The sequence below is a fragment of the Telmatherina bonti genome, assembly GCF_933228915.1.
Source record: "Telmatherina bonti genome assembly, chromosome: 4".
Lineage (NCBI taxonomy): Eukaryota > Metazoa > Chordata > Actinopteri > Atheriniformes > Telmatherinidae > Telmatherina > Telmatherina bonti.
Window position 1 is genome coordinate 21,398,915 of NC_136622.1, and position 23,576 is coordinate 21,422,490.

The 23,576-nt window shown below is 36.7% G+C and overlaps 1 protein-coding gene across 1 annotated transcript in view; it reads right to left on the reverse strand.

The window, feature by feature from the left end:
- Positions 1 to 586: 586 nt before the first annotated feature.
- cpne5a (copine Va) overlaps positions 587 to 23,576 on the reverse strand; it is a gene marked incomplete at its 3' end in the record, with an annotated part of 75,149 nt that continues 52,159 nt past the window's right edge. The window contains exons 14-21 of the mRNA XM_079239558.1: positions 23,095 to 23,156; positions 10,683 to 10,729; positions 10,085 to 10,266; positions 7,553 to 7,680; positions 5,676 to 5,778; positions 2,019 to 2,076; positions 1,725 to 1,798; positions 587 to 775 (exon numbers count right to left, since the gene is read on the reverse strand). Of these exons, the coding sequence (XP_079095684.1) occupies positions 587 to 775; positions 1,725 to 1,798; positions 2,019 to 2,076; positions 5,676 to 5,778; positions 7,553 to 7,680; positions 10,085 to 10,266; positions 10,683 to 10,729; positions 23,095 to 23,156 (843 nt within the window). The remainder of the gene's footprint in view (positions 776 to 1,724; positions 1,799 to 2,018; positions 2,077 to 5,675; positions 5,779 to 7,552; positions 7,681 to 10,084; positions 10,267 to 10,682; positions 10,730 to 23,094; positions 23,157 to 23,576) is intronic.

Below are 23,576 nucleotides of genomic sequence, written 5' to 3' on the forward strand. Positions count from 1 at the left end.
CTCATGCTCTTATATCATATTCTTTATCAAAGTAGAAATAGGGATTGACTTTCTTACACTGGGCACAAAATAGAAGATGGAAAACTACAGGGTAAATATGATTTAGATTTCAGCCCCCACCCTTTAAAACCCTCTCCAAAGGAATAAATTATTTCTGCAATAAATAAACATAAAAATTAATGTACACAATATTTTGTAGTTTAACACACATCAATTCCAGAAGGTATCACAAACATGATACACACTGCCACATCCTAACATATGATGCCTTCAAACAGGCCCTCTCTACGGGTCTACTTGTTGTCCATTACATCACCACTTTGACAAATTCTACAGCAAACAACTAAAACCTCTCTTAACACCAGTCAGCTCTCAGCGCTTTTATCTTCAAGCACTCTGAGAGGAAAATGCTCCCTGATCTTCAGCAGCTTCTTCAGTAATTGTCTTGCCGCTCCAAACCAAGATGGAGTCTTGTTACCTGTTTGTGTGACTGAAGTTAAACCCCCGGAAGCGCTTCCTTTTTCTCCTCAAGGAACAGTGAGTGGTTCCTTGTGGCATTCAAGACAGACCGGTGTTGTGGTGCGGCTCAGACAGGGTTAGTTTCAGGTTGGTCAAGAGTGGAGTAAGCTGGAGGGACTGGGTTGGGTTTAATGGCTCTGCTCTTCATGTAGGAGATCAGCTGGTCAGGGATCTCAGCAAGTACATCTTTAGCCAGCCTCGCCATGCTCAGCACATGGTTACCTGTGCGGTCCATGTAGTCTCTGAATGGTACAAACTGTTGTGGCATAAAGAAGAAATTCCAGTCATTCTACATAACAATCATGGTTACAAAGACTTTATTCTCTGGCAGCTCTTTGTTTACAGCAAACGATCAGGGTTTATTTTGCAGTATTTATGAGGAATGCATGGCATCAAATCTTTGCTAACATCTGTTTTTATGTTTTCCAATTTTTTTAGGCTAAAAGCTGCATCATTTCCTAAATAACTGCAGAGATCATAAACATTCTTCTGTACAAGAATCAATGTTGCCCCCCACCACCAACCTACATTGGTATAGCAAGGAAAAGGAAGAAATAGTCATATATTTAGAGTCATTTGTTCTTGACTGTCTCAGGAAAATGATCAACTAAGGCTTTGAGAGAAATGTTAACTTAAATGTTTGGAGATGTCAAGTGAGAAAAAATCTCTCACGTTTTACAGCTACAAAGTTGCCCATCTGGTGTCAGAAATGTTGTCTATTTTCAGTCAATTATTGTCATCTCAATCATCAGCAAGCACCCAACCAATTACTGTTCAGTCTGTTTTTTAAGGATGTGAGGTTTGTGAGGAGACTGAATGAAAATGCTGTGAGTCTGTACCATGCTCTGCTCTGAATGCAAAACACACATCGAACCCTAGAGGATGTGATTAGTGGTGTGACAGATACACGTAAAAAGAGAGAATACTGAGATAAGAGGAAAAGCTGTTAAAATGTAAAAGGTTTACCCTTGATTGACTGTTTGTATTCAGAAAATGTTGTATAAATATGTCAATAGAATTATGGTAAAACCTAATGGTAGAAACTTTTCAAATGTATGTAGTAGCTGTCATGTAACGTTACATGCACACAGCATAAATATATTAGTATTTGCCTCTGGTAGGTTTGAAGAAAGTGTGTATGTGCTGTTTTTCTTCCTGTGATGATGCTATGTGAAAATGAAACAGTATTAAAAAAAATGCATCACCTGTACAATGTCTCTCTCTGCCAACTTCCCCCTTGAGGATATTCTGACGTCATCACCATCCAGCTCAACCATCGCTACACAGAGAAAAATGTCTTTTCAATTCACAAAATCTAAACAATTCCATAGTATCCAAATGATTGACACAATCATTTGCATATATTAACAATGTGTTTCTAAAGTCAGTTCATAAAACTTGTGAGGTTATTATCCTGAACTGCTTTGACAAAAGCTGACAGACAGCTGTTTGTCTTTGACACATTTTTTGACAAAGAACCTCATTTATTATTCTCTCACCATCAAATTCAGCTTGGCCAACTCCAACAATGATGATCGACATGGGGAGTTTGGCTGCCTGTCATGAACAAAAAGAACTAGCAGTCAGAATAAGGTGGGGTTACTTTGACAATATGCACAGTACCAGATATCTGTCCAATTTTCCCAGAAAAAAATAGAAATGATGGAGAATAGTATTATACATAAGATTCTTAACCATTTCACATCTCTTTGTTTTGCACATTTTGTTTTGTCTTGGCTTGTCCAGGTGGAAAAGAAAAAAAAACAACATATATTATTCAAGGGTTCAAAGGTTGACACAAAGTCCTGCACAAAACAGAATATTTTCTGTCATTTGGTTGGCTGTGGCGATAATGCAGAACATGATATCTAAAAGTGGAACACAGCAAGTATGTTACATTCATGGGATGTCAAGTTATTTCAACAGTGCTCATTAGGCTTGTCTGTGTCTGTATTTCACAGTTTTAAATCTGGGTTTTGTGGTGATACTCTAAAGCTGACGCACAAGACAACATATTTTTATAGATCACCAATTCTTTAATAAAGGTTAAGAGTAAAAAAAAAAGACAGATGTGACTAAAATGAGGCTGTAGGAACTCCAAAAAAGCAAGAAGAACAGTTTAAAACTTAATATAAAACTTATAAATACTAAAACAAACGATTTTTATTGGAAAGAAACCATGAAACTGTGAGGACTACTAGTTTATCACTGGGATTTAACAGCATATGTGTCATTAGTTTCAGACCCAGAAGGGGGACACATAAATTCCACGTTCCATCTTTAAATAAAATCAGATTACACAATGCTCTTGCAGATATAGAAATATATAACAACCACTCGGCATCACATGAATAACTCACGATGTTTGCACACAGAAAGTTTCAAACAGTGTTAGCATCAGACAAAAAGGCCCTATGACCTGTCTGTTTAACTCCAGTCTTAATAAATATTAAACCCACATGTGAGGGTTTTGTAGGGCTCATCTTCTGAACAGATTGTGGCATGTAGATGTCTCTGCCTTACATGAATGTTGACCACTGCGCTGATGTGTAGTACGTGAAAGCTTTGGCATGAATGAATGATATGTGCTTGTGGTAAAAATGCATTTACAGGGTAAAAGTAGGTCAGCTTTCCTGGAAAAAAGTCCTGCGGGAAAAGTCCTGTCACAGATAGGAGTAAATAGACTAAAGAGGGCCACATCCTTCATGGTCTTCATTAATGCACCCCCCTCCCCTCTACACTCAGCAATCTCTTCTCCCATTTTATCCTTTCCTCCATTTGACCCATTCCTCACAATTTCATGCTTTTGCACAAAAAATACATATTTGATTAGCTCTTTTTCCAGCAAACCATAAGCATCGCATGTGCATATACAGAGCCCATAAATGCCGGATAATATTCAGCATTCAGAACTGAATTATTCAGTCTACACCATTTGTTACTTTGCCTCTACTGTAAAGTCCCTCAGGTGACCTCACATCTTCCTATTTCACTCATACTTCTTGTTCCCACTGCACAAAACTACAGCAAGACTCTGAGGGACCAGTTCAGATGAACATTTTATTCATCATTAAAGAACTATAGCTACATTTTGGGTAATTGACCCACTGGCCAAGAAGCATGGGGATCCAGGTAATTAGTCAAAAATATTTTTGATCGAATGTTACCTTAGCTGCACATGACATAAAAGTTCTTTTTTTGTTTTTGTTTGTATCTCTGAATGAAATCTCGTGACCCAACCCAGACTAGTGAGCAGTTTGACAGTGCGTGATGTGCATTATGAAGTTCCTTTTAACTGCCTTTTGGTTTTCACACATAATGCATAATATATTTTTATATATAAATGATGTACCAGATGACCTTACAGACTCATTTTTTATTTCAAAAGAATCAAAATTAGTGCAAAAGAACCATTTTTGTAGGAAATAACATGTTAACTTTCCCTGCAGTAGCTTAAAGGCGGAGTTTAATTAATGACAAAGACCCTTCTTAAATGTTTGCCTGCCAGTAAAAAAAAAAAAAGTTCTTTTTGTCATTTGTCATGTAGTTTAATAATGCATCAAATATGGACAGACTGGAACTTACATGTTCAAAAAACTATCTAATTACGATTATAGTTATTTTATTAGTTAATTTATTTTGAAAATATTGAAAATCTTACATACTTCACCTTTAAAGGCTTGGAAAATACAATATAGCACAAGACTCAGTTTCTTCACTCAAGTTAGAACAATTTTGCAAAATGTTAAAATTAAAAAAAAAAATGTGTCTATCTTTAAAATGACTGGTCTTTTGTGGGCTTATATGACATTTGGCTGTACAACATGAGTCTGTGAGTACCTGTTAAAGCACCTTAAATTCTGCATAGTTCGTTCATTAACAATCATAAAGTAAATGTACAATAAATATAAAGAAAAAAAGATGTAAAAAGGTAAACTAGTATGTACTATGTCAAACTGCTTTAGTTGCTCAAACAGGTGAAACTTTAATTTTTTGTCATTTACTGATAGATTCTGTCAAATGGAGTCCTGTAAATTTCGACAAGCTGTCACTTATTCACAGGAATCACTCTTCCATTCAGACCACAAACAAATGCAGCCAAAATCTAATACCTACCAACAAATTGAGTTATAGTTTTGCATTTTAGGTCATAAAAATACTTTATTATCATATCTGACGCACTAAAATTAAGAAAAAACATTTAAAAAAGAGGTCTGTATTTACTTTAGAGGCTGTTTCGTAACAGACGTGGAAATATTAGACTCTGGGAGCTAAGCCGAACTTGCAGGTGAACAGGCAAGTTGGAAAAAAATATAGACAAAACTTTGCTATTAGTCCTTTTATATAACTTCAACAATTACTCCCCAATATTTACAACATGCAGTCTTTAAAAATAGCTTGACAGACATACTAACAGAAAGCCAAAATGCATGGAGCGTTCCACAGAACTTGTTTATAATTCATCTTTACAGAGCACAAGCTGAACTCAATGAAGCAGGACACCCAGGCTTTTGCTCTACAGGCAAAGCAGGGAGAACGCTGGTCCCAGTGGCAGCAATGTCAGGCTGAGCAGAGAGCAGAGCAGCAGACAAGATCTTAAAAGGAAGGTGTGGCTGTTCGAATGTTTTGATTAACAGTCGCAAATTCCCTTTAAACCCAGTCTGCTGGGGGTCAGAGCATCTTGCTGTGAGGGTCTGTTTGGTTGACGATGACTCCGTAGTGTTAGTCTTTTCACTGTACACACATCCCAGGAGCTGCAGCGTTGCAGGACACGTCATATACACACAATGCTGAATAACCCTTAAACTAACAATAAATCCTAAATAAAGCAGGACACTTATATTAAAGTGAACCTGTTGACCAGTGGCTAAATCCAAGTCGTGCCCATCAGACTGGTGATTTCTGTGGATGTCCAAAAAATAGTGAACAAATTTTGTGCAAAGAATCGAAGCAGAAACTGAGACAAGCGGAGTAGAAAACATCCAATAAATCCTCAAAGCTGGTGCTGCCACTTGGTTTACAAACCCTCAAAGTAAGAGAAAGCCTCAGAGCAATGCCACAGTAGGCTAAAAGCACCTGGAATACCAATGCACTGCAGGGAAATGTGGAATGGAGAGATGTCAACAACCTCCAGATAGTGCTGGAGCAGTACTCACATTCACTATGGCCTCCTTGGTCTGAGCCATGTCTGATATAACACCATCAGTGATGATGAGCAGGACAAAATATTGAGATCCATCCTGCACTGCTGCTGCATACCTGGGCAACAGAAGTCATGAACACAGAAGTGAAGTACAATTGTCCATTCTCATGTATATTAAATAGAAAGAATAAAGTCTGCATTTTCTTGGTTCTAAATATTGGGGTTGGCTTGTACAGTAGAGAAGTCACAAGTGTGTAACAAATACAAATAATAATAAAAAAAAAAACATTAAGAAAACATGTTCTCCCATGCAGTGAGGGACACAAAAGCTTAATATAGACATGAAAACATATAAGATGTGCTGTGTAGCTCTTCACATTTTAGAGGTCTATACAGAAACTATTAGAAAAACCCATCAGAGACACCACAGCGAGTGTGGCCTAGTTTCAGTTGCCCATCGCTGGCTTGTCTATGAATAATTTATTAAACTGTTTATGCAAGTGCAGCAGTCTTATTCTTTCAGAGCATTATTGATTGCCTCACATTCATTTTGACCAGACTCGATGAGCCAGAGGAGAGAAAAAACAAAGCGGATCATCGTGAGAGCCAAGGACGGGTCAGAGGTGAGCCCTTACTCTCAACCCCTGGTGTGATAAATTTGACTGCGAGGCACCGACATTTTAATCAAAGAGCGTGGCCATCGGTGACAGCAGCAAGAACGATGAACGGTATTTAGAGATTAAAGAGGCATTTGTCCTCCTCAACTGCCGTACAATAATGTAGGACACTCTCTGGAGACTGGGATGTTACCAGAGGAGTAACCAAGCTCAGTTCTGTATGAGTGATTTCCACACATATTAGAGCATGGCCTTGGCACATTCACAGTATCTAGATTTATAAAAGCTTTTGTATGTTAACTATACAGAACATATCATATTTCCACATCTTTCCAAACTTCAGAATTATCAATGTGTTTTCTGAATTAGTCGGATCTTTAACAAAAACACTGAGGTTGTTCACGCCTCCTCTGACCGTAAAGTCAGCAGCAGTATCATAAAAGATTTTGCTCTGAATGTAGAATGGTTCAATTCATGGGTTCTGGACAGCGTCTCTTTCTATCTCTGTGGATGATTGTTTCATTGCTCACAACACCCTGTGTGTACGAAGCGAGTGTAAAAAGAGTAACTTCATAAATACTTTCAAATACTTTAAATGGAAACTGTACACAATCATAATGCAAGAATCCTTTTGAAATCTTTATTCTGTAGCTGAAATAAAAGTCTACAACTCTTGTGCTTTTTTGGCTGGATCTAAAGCTGCATGTTACTGAGCTGTCCATTGTGCTTCCTGTTTTTATCAACATCCCATTGTTTATAGTTTAAACTCTTTCTAACTCCTTGGATGTTTCGTGCTGAAACACAACCTTTTCCCATTTTTTATCTCTAATAGGGAGAGAGTTTCTTTCTATTTTATGAATGATTGAACAATCAATGGAAATTTTCCCTGGTACAAAATGGATGTAAACGTTTTGCATCTTTCAGTATCTCTGTTATGGCTTTGGTCTTAGAATATCCCATATTTCTTCTCAGTCCACAATTTGTCACGTTTTGGAGTCAAAATTTTATGGCTCCAAGTCCAGGACAAATTCACTGCTCAGAAGTTCTTAAATATGATTCACTTTTAATATGACCAATAACTACAATGGGACTTTTCTCAGCAGGTTATACCATCATATATTTATAACGACACCATGAAATGTGCCTGATTACCAGTTCTGTTCATGTCAGCCGAGCAGCTGAATCTTAGCTTTTCCCGTATTAGCTCTGCTCAGAATGTACAGAAACCACTGAGCTCAGATACATGATCTGAGAAGGACATTTGTGTTCGCACCTTGCCACATGATTAACAACGGGAGAAAAATTGGTGGGTCCGTACAGCTGAACTGTCTTAAGGCTTTGATGGTAAGCTTCAAGAATCCCTTCCATGCCATTACAGTACGGGTTCTCAATGTTGCCATTCTGAAATGACCAAAAAACAAGTGCATCATTGGAACAAAAACTGTCAAAAAGATTTAAGCAATGAATGAATCATAACATCTTAATAAAGAGTTTCAGTCATTCCATGAGAAGCTACAATGTGTAAGAATGGATGTTGGGCCTCTTGGTGGCAAAAAAAAGTCATACATGCTCAAATTAAACTGATTACTATAAGAAAACTCATTAATATCATGAATTTGTAATTGTTGATATCAGCAAATCTATTGCTCTTTTACACCCATACACAGCAATGCTGTAATTCATTAAGCCACATTTTCTTAAACTCAATGTAGACGAGTCCACATTTAACAGAAACATATACTAACTTCAGCTGCTGAATGTGCTGAAGTCAGCATTTATCTCACCATGCAGTTCAGGTAACATATAGTGAAGTCAAACTAATAAAGTCACCGGCTCTGCCTGTGGCATTAACAAAGTTATGAGACCCCTTCAGATTCACATTTTGTCATGTCACAGCTTTACATTAATTGTTTAGGATAATATGACCTCATCGTTGTAAACTGGGAAAAGAGAAAAATGAGAAGTGTTTTGTAAATCAAAAGGAAAGGCAGAAAAACGGCTTTGAGCAGCTTTACTAAGTACTAAGTCAAAGCAGTTTAGTAGGATTACAGTCTTAAATTTTCACAGGAACAATGCAACAAGCACAGCACACCTGGATTTGAAGATTTTCTGTCATCATTCGCTACAGATCCTCTTATATTCTGTCAGCTTGGACGATTACTGGACAGACATTTTCAGGTTGCCAAAGATGTACAAATAGGTTTGATAAAGGCTCTCACTGGGTCGGCCAAAGTTCTCCTTATGTAACCCAACTTTGATTTAGTTCTGTGAGAGGGTTTCTATCATTATTATTATTATTATTCATTCATTCATTCATTCATTTTCTGAACCGCTTAATCCAATTCAGGGTCGCGGGGAAGCTGGAGCCTATCCCAGCTGGCTTTGGGCGACAGGCAGGGTAAACCCTGAACAGCTTGCCAGTCCATCGCAGTATTATTATTATTATTATTATTATTATTATTATTATTATTATCATTATTATTATTATTATTATTATTATTATTATTATTATTATTATTATTATTATTATTATTATTGCTGTCGGATTATATATCAAAGCACTTGATGTATTTCAGTGAGGATGAGATGCTTATGGTAAATCAAATTCAAGTTCTCAGAGTACAAACAGAGGGGAACCACTCTGGACGCCTGAGCAAAGGCCCTCAACGCCCTAACTCCTCCCTGGGTGTTGGGAAATGGCAGTTTCCTGCTTTAAGGCAAAAATGTACCTCAATGGGTTAAACACAGAGGACTTATTTTGGTATGTTATAAGTTCCAACAAATATAGATCTTCATCCTGTCACAAGTTGAACTGCAGATAAAGTTTACTCCTGTTTACGAAGCAAAATGCTGAATTTATGGTGAACAGTGTTGATGGAATTTACTTCAAAACCATCAAGGCTAATAGCTTTCTTCTTCTCTAGTGTTACTAATAAGTTATCTGAAATGTTTACATACCTTAAATAAAATAATAAAGGACTAATACATGTGTGCTGATAATTATTCAACCTACAGAGCTGATTTCCCTTGACTTTCCGTAATAATACCCCTGCACTACATCTCACTAAGCTCAGGTCTCCTTGTCTGCATGATTTAGACACTTCCATATCAGTTTAGCCAGAGGTTAACTTTATACATTAACTGTATAGAGCTGATGGAGCAGCTGGTTGTATTTCTAAATAACCCAGACTCCTCTCCTTTTTAAAAGATTTATTTAGAGTTCAAGGCTAGGATACGTTTTCGGTATTAAAAAAAAAAAAAGCTAGGAATGTTATTTTCCTTGGCAACAAGGCGAATTATTAACCAAATATAGAGAGTATAATAAATATTCCACCTCAGACTAACTTTACTTTGAAGCCCACTGCAATATGAAAGAATGAGGCTTTAATTATATGGTGAGATGAATCTTCATTTGCTAATTTTAATGGAAGCATGGAGTGACGCAGACGTTACCCTGTAGACACACTCCTCATTAGGCTGCACTATACAGCTGCCAGAGCACATTAGCTGGCTGAGAGAAGCTAAATTGATTTAAGAATCCTTCAGCCTTGCAGAACTTAATTTGCACTAGAAAGGGGAAACGGAATTCCCTCTGAATTATGCATGTTAGAGGTGTAGCTGCATTTATGTCAAAATGGAGACATCCATATTGCACATTACCCATATGCTTAAGCAAACCTAGCCACTCAAAAGTTTGCCCTGCAAGGCCCAAAAGCATCTTCTCATGGATTTGCATTAATTTCATGACAAATATCCAGGCTGAATAACAACTCCAGAGTGTAAAATAATCCTATAATTTACTCACCAGTGGAAACTCATGGGAAACCCTCCCATCAGGCGGCAGCTTAGCGCCAAATCCCAGTGCTGGAAACATCTTATCACTGTCATAGTCCTGGATGATTTCCCCAACAGCCTTCAGGGCCATGGCATAAGCATTCATCTGATAAGGGTTCATGTAGTGCAGGGAAGTGGACTGCGATGGGTTTCCTTTTGTGACAAGAAAATTCAAAGTCACTGATGCAAAGCTACAGACTGGGACCAAGAGCATAGATGCCACAGAGAAATAGAGAATCCACCAAAACTCAACAAAATGCTTTGATTTAGCAATAAGATTTGATCCATTATTTGCAACATTCAGCATTGAACTATTCCAACAATAGCTGCAAGTGTAGCAGTGACAGATTTTAGATCTGCAAGGATCTTCCTTAATCATGATCATTTAATTTTGAGCACTAAACTAACTAACCAACCTCAAAATGCCCCACCCCAACCCCCCAGTCAGTAGAGAAGCTCACAAGAAGGAAAAAAAACTTCCCTCCCTCTTTCATTCATGGAAAAAGGCATCTGATAATATCTGATAACAAATGGAAGCACAGCGATGTAATGCTAGTGGAAATACTCACCGTTTGATGCGGTGAAATCAATGGCCACTGTGAAGTGAATCTGAGTTCTGAAAAAGATGAACAGGGAAATGTTCACTAAAAGAAGCAGGAAAACTGGAAGCTGCAGTTTAATGAGGTTCTCCCAGGTTTCCATGGGCTCTCTGTTGTATTTCTCATCTGAGAAGAGGTGTGACTAAAGGTACAACCAAACACTGTTCATTATTCACCTTTATTATCTACTGTCACAGCTGCTTGTTCACAGACATGGTCAATTATGCAGCGCAGGATTCAGACAGGATTTTATTATTAAATGTTTATAAACAGAGATATATGCAAATGAGCAATTTTCTCATTTAATTTTTTATAAAAAATTTAAAAAGTTGTTTTACTGGGTATGCGATTGCTGTTGTAAACATAAACTTTTAACTCAAGAAAACCTGCCATGCTCATCAATTTCTATTTATTCAAAAGGAGAAAAGAAAGAAAAAGTCGCCAGCTGCAGGATAAAGCAGTAAATCAGAAAAATTAAACAGAATTTACTGACTGGTTCAGATTGGCTACGTTCTCAAGCTCAAATAATCCTTTCTCCACACCTCTGCACAGCATTTCTTTTTTTTTAATAAGCCTTCCTTAAAAGATTGAAGAACAGAGTGGGAAGACTATAAGCACTGTGCAAAACTGATAATAAGACAATAGTTTAACCAGTATTTTTCATAAACACTTTATAAGCTTTCTGTGGGTAGTTCAGTCAATCATCACACTAAAAAAAATGAAAGGTTTGAGAATGAGAACAATAAAGTACAATAAAATGCAAATATAAAAACAAAAAAGATTTTTTAGAAGTTATTATTTGATTATGTGTATTTGATCATGTCTGGTTTTTTTCTTTTGTTTGTTTGTTTGGTTTTTTCCAAAAACTTGAAGCAACCATGATATGTCTCTTTTAAAATATAATAATTTCATGTTTTCCAACCACAGCAAAAAAGAGTCAGAGTTGTTTTTTGACTATTTTTTTGTCTTTTAACTCACACAAAAAATTAAATGCTGGAAATGTTTTATTCACAAGTATAACGATCACCAGAACCATGAAAAGAACTTAAACATGACATAAAGTCTGTGTTGGATTTGCATGTTTCCCAAAAAAGACAAATAATCAGGAAAGGGAATGGGGGCTTAGATCAAAGTGTGTGCCCTTTTGTTGTGATTAACACTGATTGCCATCTCTTGATTTCACCTCTATTCAGAAAATCTCCCGAACCCAGTACAGAGATAATGGCAGCCTCCTCCACTACAGACTGACCTCAGCTCATTAATCAGTATTGAGCCCAACTGCTCAGCTGACAAAGGGAAATTCTTACATTGGCATGCTGTCTCGATGTGAAAGTCTCTGTTGATTTGTGTGTGTGTGTGTGTGTGTGTGTGTGTGTGTGTGTGTGTGTGTGTGTGTGTGTGTGTATGTTTGTGTTTGTTTTTTATATAGTTTGCTAAAAAATATCCCAGTTGTGAGTTCATTCATGGCTTTGAACACAGACACTGGTTCATGAAGAATTATTTACTACTACTGATGTTAGTGATAACAACAAGATAAATTAGTCTATTCATTTATATTATAACATAAATAAACTTATTGAGGATGTTTTCTCTTTAATCTACAAATACGTATCACATCTGATCATTTTTTTCCCTTTTTAAAAGGTTAATTACAGAAGGCTTTTAAAGTACCTATTATTAACCTTTTACTTAAAAGCTCATCCAACTCGGATCCAACTTCCTCTTCATTTTAAGTTCCTTAAAATGTTATTCAAATCACTGCGAACATTTGCAACAATAAGTATTTGACTATAGTACAGAAGCACCATTTGCACAGAGACAGCACTTGTTGAAGACTTCAACAACCATCATGTTTGTATCCCTGTCAGTGTTCTGTTGGATGAATAAACTATCACAGAGGATTTTAGAAGGACTGCATGCTTTTTTAAACTGTACTTTGTCACAGTTTCTTAAAGTTAGTCATGGAGTTCCACATGGTTATAAACTTCTACCAAAGCCTTTTAACTCTTTGAGCTTCCATTTGGCAATTCAGCATTCATAATAAGTCATTTTGGACAAAGATTTGTCCTTAAACTCACACATACAAGAAGTTTGTGGCAGCCTTCTTTCACCAGCCTATTCGTAGAGCTAAAATCCTGACTTATCAAACGTCTGTATTCTCTTTTTATTTTCATTGTGTGCTATATTGTACTGATTTGATCTAGATTTCCCAACAACGCTGAAAAACATCTAGTCAGCAACCACTACAAGAAATCATATTTCTCAATGATTACTTTCTCTTCAGGATTTAAAATCTTTCTTTCATGTACAACAACCAAGCTTTACTGCATCTTAAAGACCTCATAATTAACCATTTGTAATGTAATGTACTGTAACAGTTTGCAAACAGAGCTCAGAGATTTCTTGTACAATTTCTAAAGTAAAGGACAGCAGAGGTTTCAGGTCTTAGGATCCTCATGTCGGACCAGCGCCAGGTTTGGATTGAGAAGACCGCCATCCTCTCCAAGAGATAGTCTATGTTAGAAGTTTTCCTTTTGCTAGAGCTTTTGCTTACTGCTGCTTTGAAAAGGGAGAGATGGCCTTTGGTTAAGCTGCTTTAGATTTAGGCTGCTGAGATATCTTCCATGAGTCCTCTTGTCTTTTCTCCATTCTCACACTCTCCATTTATTGTGATGAAATCACTGCATGTGATCAACTGTGTATCTTCTCCTCTTTGTTGAAGTGATTTTTCATCATCTCTCATTACCTTTCTGGAGGTGTCTCTGGCAACGCGGCTGAATTATTCTGATCAGCAACAACCTGGTCAGTGTTTCTTATTTTACATGTTGTTCATTAAAGGTTGTATTCACCTCATTTTAAGCCATTTCATAGACAAGATAGTATCATTATCTGTCTTAACATGTACAATACTGAAATAAAATGCTAAACTGAGACTCCTTATATGAGTGTATACCATGTAATTTAATTTTCTTTGCGCATGTACAACATGCCTTTTCTTTTGTAATGACTCGCCATCCTCTTATTCCTGGTTAGAGATGGGGTTAGGAAGGATTATTTTTTTTCCTTCTGAACGAATTTAGAAGTCTGTGCGTTCTCAGTGGTGCCACTTTGTATTAGGGAAGTATTGAACCAGCAGGCCATGACCACACATATCTCTCTGAGGATCATTGTTTGCTGCTGTGTGTCTGAAGATAGTTCAAAAACATCTGAAGTGCCTGAAACACTCGTATAGTGCTGTTTGTCTGATTGCAACTGATCTGTCTCTTTTTTTTTTAACTTGTGAAGCAAAGTGGGGATTTGTTAAAGAACTGAGCAAATTATATTGAGAATAAGAAATCAATATGGAACAGTGTTGACTGATGCTGCACAATTGTTTTTTTTTTGTAGGTTCATTTGCAAACAACCAGGGACTAATCAGGAGATGCTATTTCAACTCTTATCGTCAAATCTCTAATCCTTGGTCAAACATAATTATCCTGTTATTTTTCTTTCATTTTTTATATCTATTGCACAAATGACTTTGTAATGTTCCATTACGATTTCCTACAAAAAACACAGTACATCTGACATCAGAATTATAATAGTCGCTTTTAGTAAAATCTCACTCTTGTTCTCAGCTAAAATTACATCTCCAAAACCAGACTACAACCCACCTTCAATTACTTCTCTGTAATGGTTAAAAATGCTGTAAATGGGCGCCTTACACCTCAGAGATTTTGAGACAAATAGGATCTACGTAGCATGTTTTTTTCCAGCCCAGACAACGGATGGCAGCTTGCTTACCTTCTCCCACCAGAACACCTGACTTCAGCTATATGACAAACCAGAAATTTAAGGATAATAACGCATGCAAAGCATTACAAACATGAACAAAAAACTAATTAAAGTAGTTTTCTTGAGGCTATATATGTGACAAATTGAAGACTTGTAATACTTGTATATGCAAATGAAAGAATTTCTAGCAGAAATGAAAAATGGGAAGTAAAATACAGCTCAAATTCAACAGATGCACAAAAGTCTACAGAAACAATGAAGTTACTAAGCACAGTTTCCACTTTAAATATGCCCAGGAGAAACATATTAAGCCTAAGTGTATTCTGAAACTGCCTTCTATTGCTTTCCACTTTAATACCCATAAGGGTAAGTTAAATGACAGAAACACCTCCCTTTATAATGTAATCCTGTTAAACTGCAACACAGTAATAAATGGAAACAAACTCAGACAAGAAGATCAAAACTTTAACCACATAAATTTTGTGGCTTCGTACCAAAATCCAGTAAAAAACTATAAAAGTGATGCACATTTTAATATCCACAATTGGATTCTGAAACAAGAAGAAGACATGTCCCCCGATCCTCAAGAGTTATACCATAGGATCGACAGTATTAACCAGCAGACGCTGCTGAAAAACTACGTTAAATAAAGGTCAGGGAGTTCTGTAAAAGCAAAACTCAGACTGACTGCTCCATTTCTGTTTTTATGGTTCCCTGGAAAAAGGTGTACACAGCTGTGTCATACTTAAATTCAAAGTGACGTGTTCTGCTTCTGCTTCCATGTAAACTCAAACATGAACAAGAGCCACAGTTTCCCCCTGTCAGACTGAAACAGCAGTTACCACAAAATTTGGCACATCGGCACACACACATGTGAAATCGTGTAACGTCTCTACCATCTTGGCTCTTTTTTTCAAAGTACACTTTATAGCACTTCATTGCACGCACAACATAGATTTATAGAAAAGTGAAAAAATGCCACAGCTAAGAAACAGCCCATATTTCAATAACCGGTGGATATAAAAGTAGAAAATTATGTGATTCTGTCAAAGTGTCATTGTGCGGACAGAATACAAAGCTCATCTAGATCAAATGATAGCAAAATTTAAAAAAAAAATATGACTTCCTCTTATTTTGTGACAATATGATATTTTGAGATAAAACCATATTGTGTTCTCCACAAAATAGAGCCATAACACCAATCTATCTGCAGAATTCATTTAAAAAGATCATAAATCTTTCAATACCCTGAATATAAGCAGTATAAGGATTTTGGACTGTAATTACCTCTATTTGACTATATCTCTGCACCGATTGAAGGTTAATGAAAATTAATGACAAACCACTTCACTGTGAAAACGAAAAGGGTGCAATGGTAGGTCTGAAAAAGAAATTGCTTTTTTCCCTCCCACTTAAAAAGTAATCTAAAATGCATCATGCTAGTTTTCATCTGTTATAGATGGAGCAGTAAAACAAACATTCATGAAATGAGAGAAATCAATATCAGTGGAAGAAAAATCAAAGTTGGGGCTTAGTTCAGCTGCATACAGCCTGCTGCTCAGGCTGCTTTTCAAATATCTCATCATCCATCTGAAGAACTATGTTGACAGGCTTTCGACTTTTGCTTTCTTTTTCCTTTTTAAGATGCTTTATCTATCTGAAGGAGCTGGGGAATAAAGGTAATCTTTTTCTCCCAGTAAGCACAGATGTCATATCAAAACCAAACAATCCAGAGTACATGATGTTGTTCAGTGCCAAAGTCATAAATTTAAATAAGAGTATAATCATGTGCACACCTGACAGAAAAGTTTGTTTGCTTGCTTGCTTTTTTTTTAGAAGAAAAACTGAATGTAATGTATTTATACAGCTCTTTTCTACTCTGGCTGACCATTCAGTGCACTTTTTCACAACAAGTCACCTTCATTCTTTCATTCACATTCATGCAGTTCTTCTTCTGGATGCTTTTTTTTCAGGATTACTGTCCTGGTGCTGGGCTGGAGAGGCCATCATATATCAGATAACCATAGTATGAAAAAGGCAAAGGAGATGGTGGTTGAATTTAGGAGGACTAAGAATAAGCCAATCCCTATTTGCATCATGGCAGAGGGGGTAGGACACTACAGATACTTGGACACAGGTCGTCATCAGGAAGGGAAGGAGCATGACCTGTTATTGATAATGTTTAACCCCTTAAGTGTTTGTCGAAAAAAATTGCCTGTCTTTTTAAAGTGTGCAGTATGAAGTGCAACCTGTTAAATAAATACACTAGTAACACTATTTTGGTGTCAGGAACTGGCCCCTGAAGCATATTGTGAGGAAAAGAATCTTGCTCAAGCTTCTTAACATTATGGACAACACCGCACTCCCTCCGCGCAACATAGTGGTTAAACAGTTGGAGGCGTCTTCAGGTCAGCTGGACAGAGTAGCAATAGGAGGTCAGGAGGCACCGGAGGCTATTCCTGTCCGCTGCCATAGCTTTATATAGTAACACTAGAAGTGTTGCTTGTTTTTATTTACTGTGTCAACTTTAATTTGTTTTTAACTTTTTATAACACACTTCTTATTGCAACAACCTAACAAACACTGAATGTTTTCAAAATGACATCACTACACATGTATGGACTCTAAGATAAAGACCCACTGCCTCCACTGGAAGGTGAAGTTCGTTTTGACTCTTTTCTTTACAAGTCACAACAGACATCATTTAAAGTCTCATTTCCTCTGGAACATGTTTTGTAGAAAAAAAAAAAACAAACAGCCTGATTTTATTTACTTGTTTTACGTGACAACGTGTCAAAAAGCTGCTCTCTATGTCCAAGGTTCCATCCTGACCATGTGTAACAACACGTGTGCACACATGATCACACTTTCATGAGCTGACAGAGAGCACTTTTTTGTTTGACAGAGGTGAAAAGAGGTGAAAATAGAAGCACTCCAGAACCAGAGTATTTCTCATCGTATGGTGTTCAGACTGAAAACGTCATGCAGTCACAGAAAAGCGCACATCTGAACAAGCTGAATCTACCGTGATTGTAGTAATTCCCAGTAGTTTTACAATAAACATTTAAGTGGTTTGTATCACAGCTTCTCTGGCTGTAGGGAACAATCTTTAGAATATGGTGTTGTAAGGGTGCTTTTAGACGCATCACATCAGATTATGACAATCATCTGATTACGTCCAGATATTTAATTTTGATGGTCATGTAAACGGAGCTCAGTGTTGTATGAAAGCAGTTATCTGAAAACATCTTTAATAGTCAAGAAAAATTGGTGTTGCAGAAATATCTTTAAATGAATCAATGTCAAATTTATCCAATCAAATAAAGCTGTTATGAATCTAATGGAATTGATTTAGGAAATTAGTGATGATACTCAGCCTAACAGTTAGGAGTGAATATTGATCAGCATACATTCCAATACTGAACTGATCAAACAATATGCATGGATTGATGAAAACAGACCGTAACAGCTAATCTTCTGTGCTCAATAAAATTTAATTCATTAACTGATGAGTCATCTGACTGAACTAAAAACGTTGCTTATATCCTCATCTGTCTAACTGGGGACAGCATTTCAGACCAAGCTGTGTTCACACTGCACTACTTAAATGAACCCAACCTTTTAAATATCATGTTTCACTCTCCCAGTCCCGTTACATCAAGACTTACTGAAGGAGAAGAAGAGACATCCAACGCAGAGAAAAACTTGCTCATGTATTGGTTAATGCAGGACTATTTCTGTTTCTAGTACATACAAAGCTTTTATCTAATTCTTCCATGTACAACCATGAGCCATTTCTCCCATTCATATTTACCTTTGACGCCATGCAATAAACCCACAATGCAATTTGTTTTGTAGTCCACTTCCTGTATTTGGTCAAGACCCGTGATTGTGGATGAATCAACTCTGCTTCCTGGATTGGGATCAGAATTTGTTTTTGCCTTCACAATACCTCAAACAAAGTCGACTTTCCAAACAAACAGACTTACAAAAAGCTGGTGTGAATGTGACCTTAGTCTATTATAACTTTATTTGATTGAAAAGAGGCTATTTACATTTAGAAAATACAGTACGTAGTTGTTTCCCTTTCAGCTTGTCCTTCTGAAGTGGTCGCCACAGTGAATCATCGCTCGCGTGAATTTGCACACGTTTTACGCCAGATCCCTTTCCTGATGAAACCTTCAGCATTTATCTAGACTTGAGACCGGCCCTCAAAGATCAATCCTCCTCAGGGCTGAAGTGGCATAGGGGTGCAGGACTCATATCGCACAAGACAAGCGGTCTACCACCTGAGCCACTGCTACCCCCAAGATTTTACCGGATAAATATGCAAATACAGATGTATTTTATGGGAACTAATTTTTGTTGTTTTTACATATTTGGACATAAAAACACTTCTCTGATGTAGTGCCTTGAGAATAAGGTAATATTCTTCATCAAATTCATTTGTTATTTATACAACTGAGATATAAGTAAACTAAAGCTTCATTACTGGAGTTAACGGCTAGCATTGCAACTTTACCACTAATGATTTATTGTACATGTTTTGCTTAATCTAGATAGGTCTGAAGTTCCAGAGAAATACAATGTTTAAGTTTGCCGTTAGCAAGTTCTGCGTTAAGTGGCACCATTAGCCCAAAAAAGAACAGATGTAAGAATAAGTGAATGGAAAATAAAGTAAAGATCACTTGACGATGAACATGTGGGATTAATGAATACAGATAGTCCTCATTTAAAAAGGTCTCCGGAGCAGGCGTTTTATCCACATGAAGAACGAGAGTTAATGTTGCATTAAATCTTTAATACGTAGGACATTTAGGCCAATGTATCATTTCCGATTCATTTTGACAGCTTTAATAATGCTCCAACCTTCTTTCACGTCTTCCTCATAAAATGACATAAAAACAGAGAAAACCAGCAAAAAGACAGCGCCTCAACCAAAACAGGACTGTCTGGACAGTAAATAGAGAATTAGGAAGGACTGAGAAATACTGGCCTTCCTGCATCCTTCAATAGTCACATTGTTTATGGGATCTTCCAAAAAATGTTATCTGTGTGTGTTCTCTGGAAAAAGAGCATTACTCAGAGGAAACACTGGGACCAGACTTTCTTTCTGATATTAATGTTTTGTTAGAACAGCCAGTAATTGTCATTGTCATCAGCCTCTCTCCAAGGCATCCATCAATAACCATAAACTACAACACATGAATTTTTAGCATCTCTACATGTTTATAACAAGATAAATTAACAATCCAGACAATGCTTCAGTATCCTCACAAGGTCACACTAATTAATGGTAAAGTCTGCCTTATCCCCATACGAGACAGCCATAAAGCTGTAAAGTATCACTTTTTTTTTTACTTAGAAAAAAACTTATGTTGCTTTTAAAATTGATGGTTAGATTATTCATTAATTCTGGTCTGATTGTGAACTTCTGAAATGAGGCTTACCGTATATAATTTCTGCCATTATCAATCTTACAATCAGTGATATGAGAGCCATTTAAGACATTGTGAAGTAGAACTAGAGGAAAAATAGTCTCAAATAAGTTTTTTTCCCCTCCTTTCCCAGCATTAAGAATATTTTCTATTTTGGTTTTTGATCTTTGGTTTTGTTTTAATATTCTGCTAAATTACATTGTTAGATGATGTTGTCCATGAGTTATTCTTGTTATTTATGCTCAAAATAAACTAAACAAATATTATAAGTTTGCTGAAGTGATGTTTTTGGTGTTTTTTTTCTTCTGCTGCATAATGCTGTGAGAAAAATACTATAAAGTGGTAAAGAGCATATGAAGTCAAATGCATTCAGTTACTCTACTAGAAACAGTAACATGTAATCTTACGGTAGTTTATTATTATTCAGTATGTTTTGCTGTCTTGGGCATTTTCAGATGGTTTCTCTGAGACATCACTGTTGTGTATAAAAAAAACACTTACAGATCAGACTGTCACAATAAAAACATGACTAAACCATTTGAGTACCTTGTTAATACTGTGGTGACAGGTATGATGGCTCTGACAGTTTCGTTGACCCGAATACTTGCTTTCGAGGAATGAACTATCTATTTTTAGCAAGTGACTTGCTTTGCAGGTTATCCACTCGGTTCTACAGTTTGTACTAATTGTTTTTAGAAATGCACCAACTATTGTGAAAATGTTAAATCTGTTGTGAAAAATGCACCAAAGCGACTGAGAAAAACTAATAAAGCACATAGTAAGGGCTGGCTTGGATGACCCTTTGCTAGGCAGTAGATGTAAATTGGATTACATTTGATTAAACTGGACCATATTGAATTAAATGGAATTGGGCTGAGTCTGTGTAAGTCCCTTGTGATGACTTTGTTGTTCATTTCTGCTACACATATAACACTGAATTAGATAGATAGATAGATAGATAGATAGATAGATAGATAGATAGATAGATAGATAGATAGATAGATAGATAGATAGATAGATAGATAGATAGATAGATAGATAGATAGATAGATAGATAGATAGATAGATAGATAGATAGATAGATACATACATAGCAGGGCAAGTGTGATCATATCGTTTCTTTCCAGTAAACAGAAGTGCAGCTGCATTAAGAGCGAGCTGCAGGTGATAAAGATGACTGATCCATGGAGGAGCATAAGTGGGAAATAATGAGCTTTATTCACATCCTTTTTGGCAGAAAGGGCTTGACCTTGCTTATATGTTGCTTTATATTCTTTACTAGTGTAATAATAGGCTATATCAATGGGACATTTGCAAATGATGAAGGCCTAATCTACACTTTTACATATAGAAAGAATGCTGCTATATCTCTTTCTTCTGCATTTCTGCTTCTTTTCTGCCAAGTTTCATGCCCAAGTGTCACTAAAACAATGTAAAGAAAAATCTGCAGTGAGATTGTATGTCTTTCGACATGTCCCTAGGATCAGCTAACTAGAGCTTACATGCAGGTTACTGAGAATAGATCTTTTTATGGGATTTTATGAATGCGGCACATTATTATTTTGCACCAACATGAAAATAAGCTACCAATACATTCAATGTTGATCTAATTAGTATTTTCTTGCTGCCATTCTTCCTCCTCATTTCTACAGTATCTTAAGGATGAACTGTATATGTAATAAAGGTAAGTACAGTGTCTGGTATGTGTGAGTGAGTGTGGTTACTGTATGTGCAGGAACAGTAAATGTGTTGAATTGTGTTAACTGGAGAGAGACCAACAGGACAGATCTGGGACACTCAGCCATCAGTAGCAAAGCAGCAAAGAACTAAAACCAGGGCAGATTCTGCTCCACAGAGAAACATTTCCATATGTGACAGGTTGTCCGCCCTTAATTAAGCTCTCAGAACTCTTTACTTCATATTTTATCATAATCCTTCATATTCATTTATACTGAAGTTTTAGCTGTGGACACCATCACCTCCTTTTTTGGGGGGAGAGGCAGGAGATGTTATCTTCCAGTCAGAATGTATATATTCAGCAACACACAGCGAATCGCTAAAGTTGGGTACATGATCATAATTCCTGCTTTAGAACAAGGCAAATAAATGTAATGTACATATAATGAACTTAGAAATCAAATGACATAAAATAAATGTCTCCAGAAAAACCCCATGTGCTGCTAACCTTTATGGCAAATCTATGATGTACCAAGACACACTTGTGTCCTCTTGTTACAAATTGTAGTACTGAGAGAGAGACTGAGGATATTTCAGTAGGTCAAGGAGTGGCTTAGCTAAATGAAACAAGAAGTACGTGCAGCTCAGAGACAGAATACAGTGTGAAGCAAAGATGTTTCAACTGTGCTGTGTTTCTGTTCTGTGTGGCAAACTTTAAAGTTACCGTTTCAACAAGGACTAGAAGGCTGCCATCCGTTCTACTACTAACATGGCTGTAAAAAGGTAGTTTATGATCGATTAAATCAAATGAGTAAAGGCCAAAACCCATGTTAGACTAAATATGATGTAATAACTGTTGAATAATAATATTATCACATTTAATGGTCATGTAGGAGCTTAAATAATGTGAAAAACTCAGTAAATATGTAATTAAACTATCCGTTTTTACTGCTAAGTAGAACTTTTTTGTTGAAATGAATGAAATGAATATTTATGTAAGTTGTAATTACCATAATATTATATCACAAACCTTAACTGTGATGCATGAAGTCAAATAAAAAATGTTGTAGGTCAAACACAGAAAGAACAAAAGCCCATAATAAAGACAAAATAAATCTTTCATTATGTCCTTTACAGAAAGCGTGTGGTCATGGGGCCTCGCCATGAAGTCACACCTGCCTGTTTATTGTACTGCCTTTGCAGGCTGATAGTGATCAAAGCTCCCATTCAGATGTGAGTTAGGACATAAATATTTTGCTTGGGACAGTAATTTGTGTCAGACATGATTTTGCCAAAAAGAAACTTAATTACTGAATTAACACTTGTTAATTGTTGTATTTGCTCCCTTTCCTTCTTAAAGTAACGATAGATCAAACATATTTCTAGAGTTGGCAACTTGAAGAAATCTCGTATGCCGCATGTTATTGCTACAAGGAGACTAGTACAGAGGCCATGATAACTGCATGTACACACAAGGGGATCATTCCACTCACCCTCCTTTGATGTAATCCAGGAAGGTGTGCTCAGACTCTACGCTGAATGACAACAAGGACACCTGGGGGAAAGACCAAACAGATTAACTCATGCTTGAAAATTAAACTAAATAAAATCTTAAATCTGCATTAAAACTGTCCTCTGAGTTAACCACCCACAAAATTACTTAACCATATAGGAAGCTCATGAAGCAAATTAGAATTAGATCACTTGATGTTAACAGAGCCGTGGACTGGTGGATGCTCAGTGCGATTGATAACAGATTTTAATTACTGAGCCACAGCATTTAAAAAGACATGTAACAAAGCTGTGGCTCATTTATAAACATCGATTATTACTTAATTAAAAGGACAGCGACAAGGGTCCGTTAATGCATTTATACAGACTTTGATATTCAGCACTTCTGAGATCCTGACAATGTTCCCTCGTCCACTTAGATTTACTCTCAGGCTCTGGGAGTAGAATAAAAACATGAACAGAG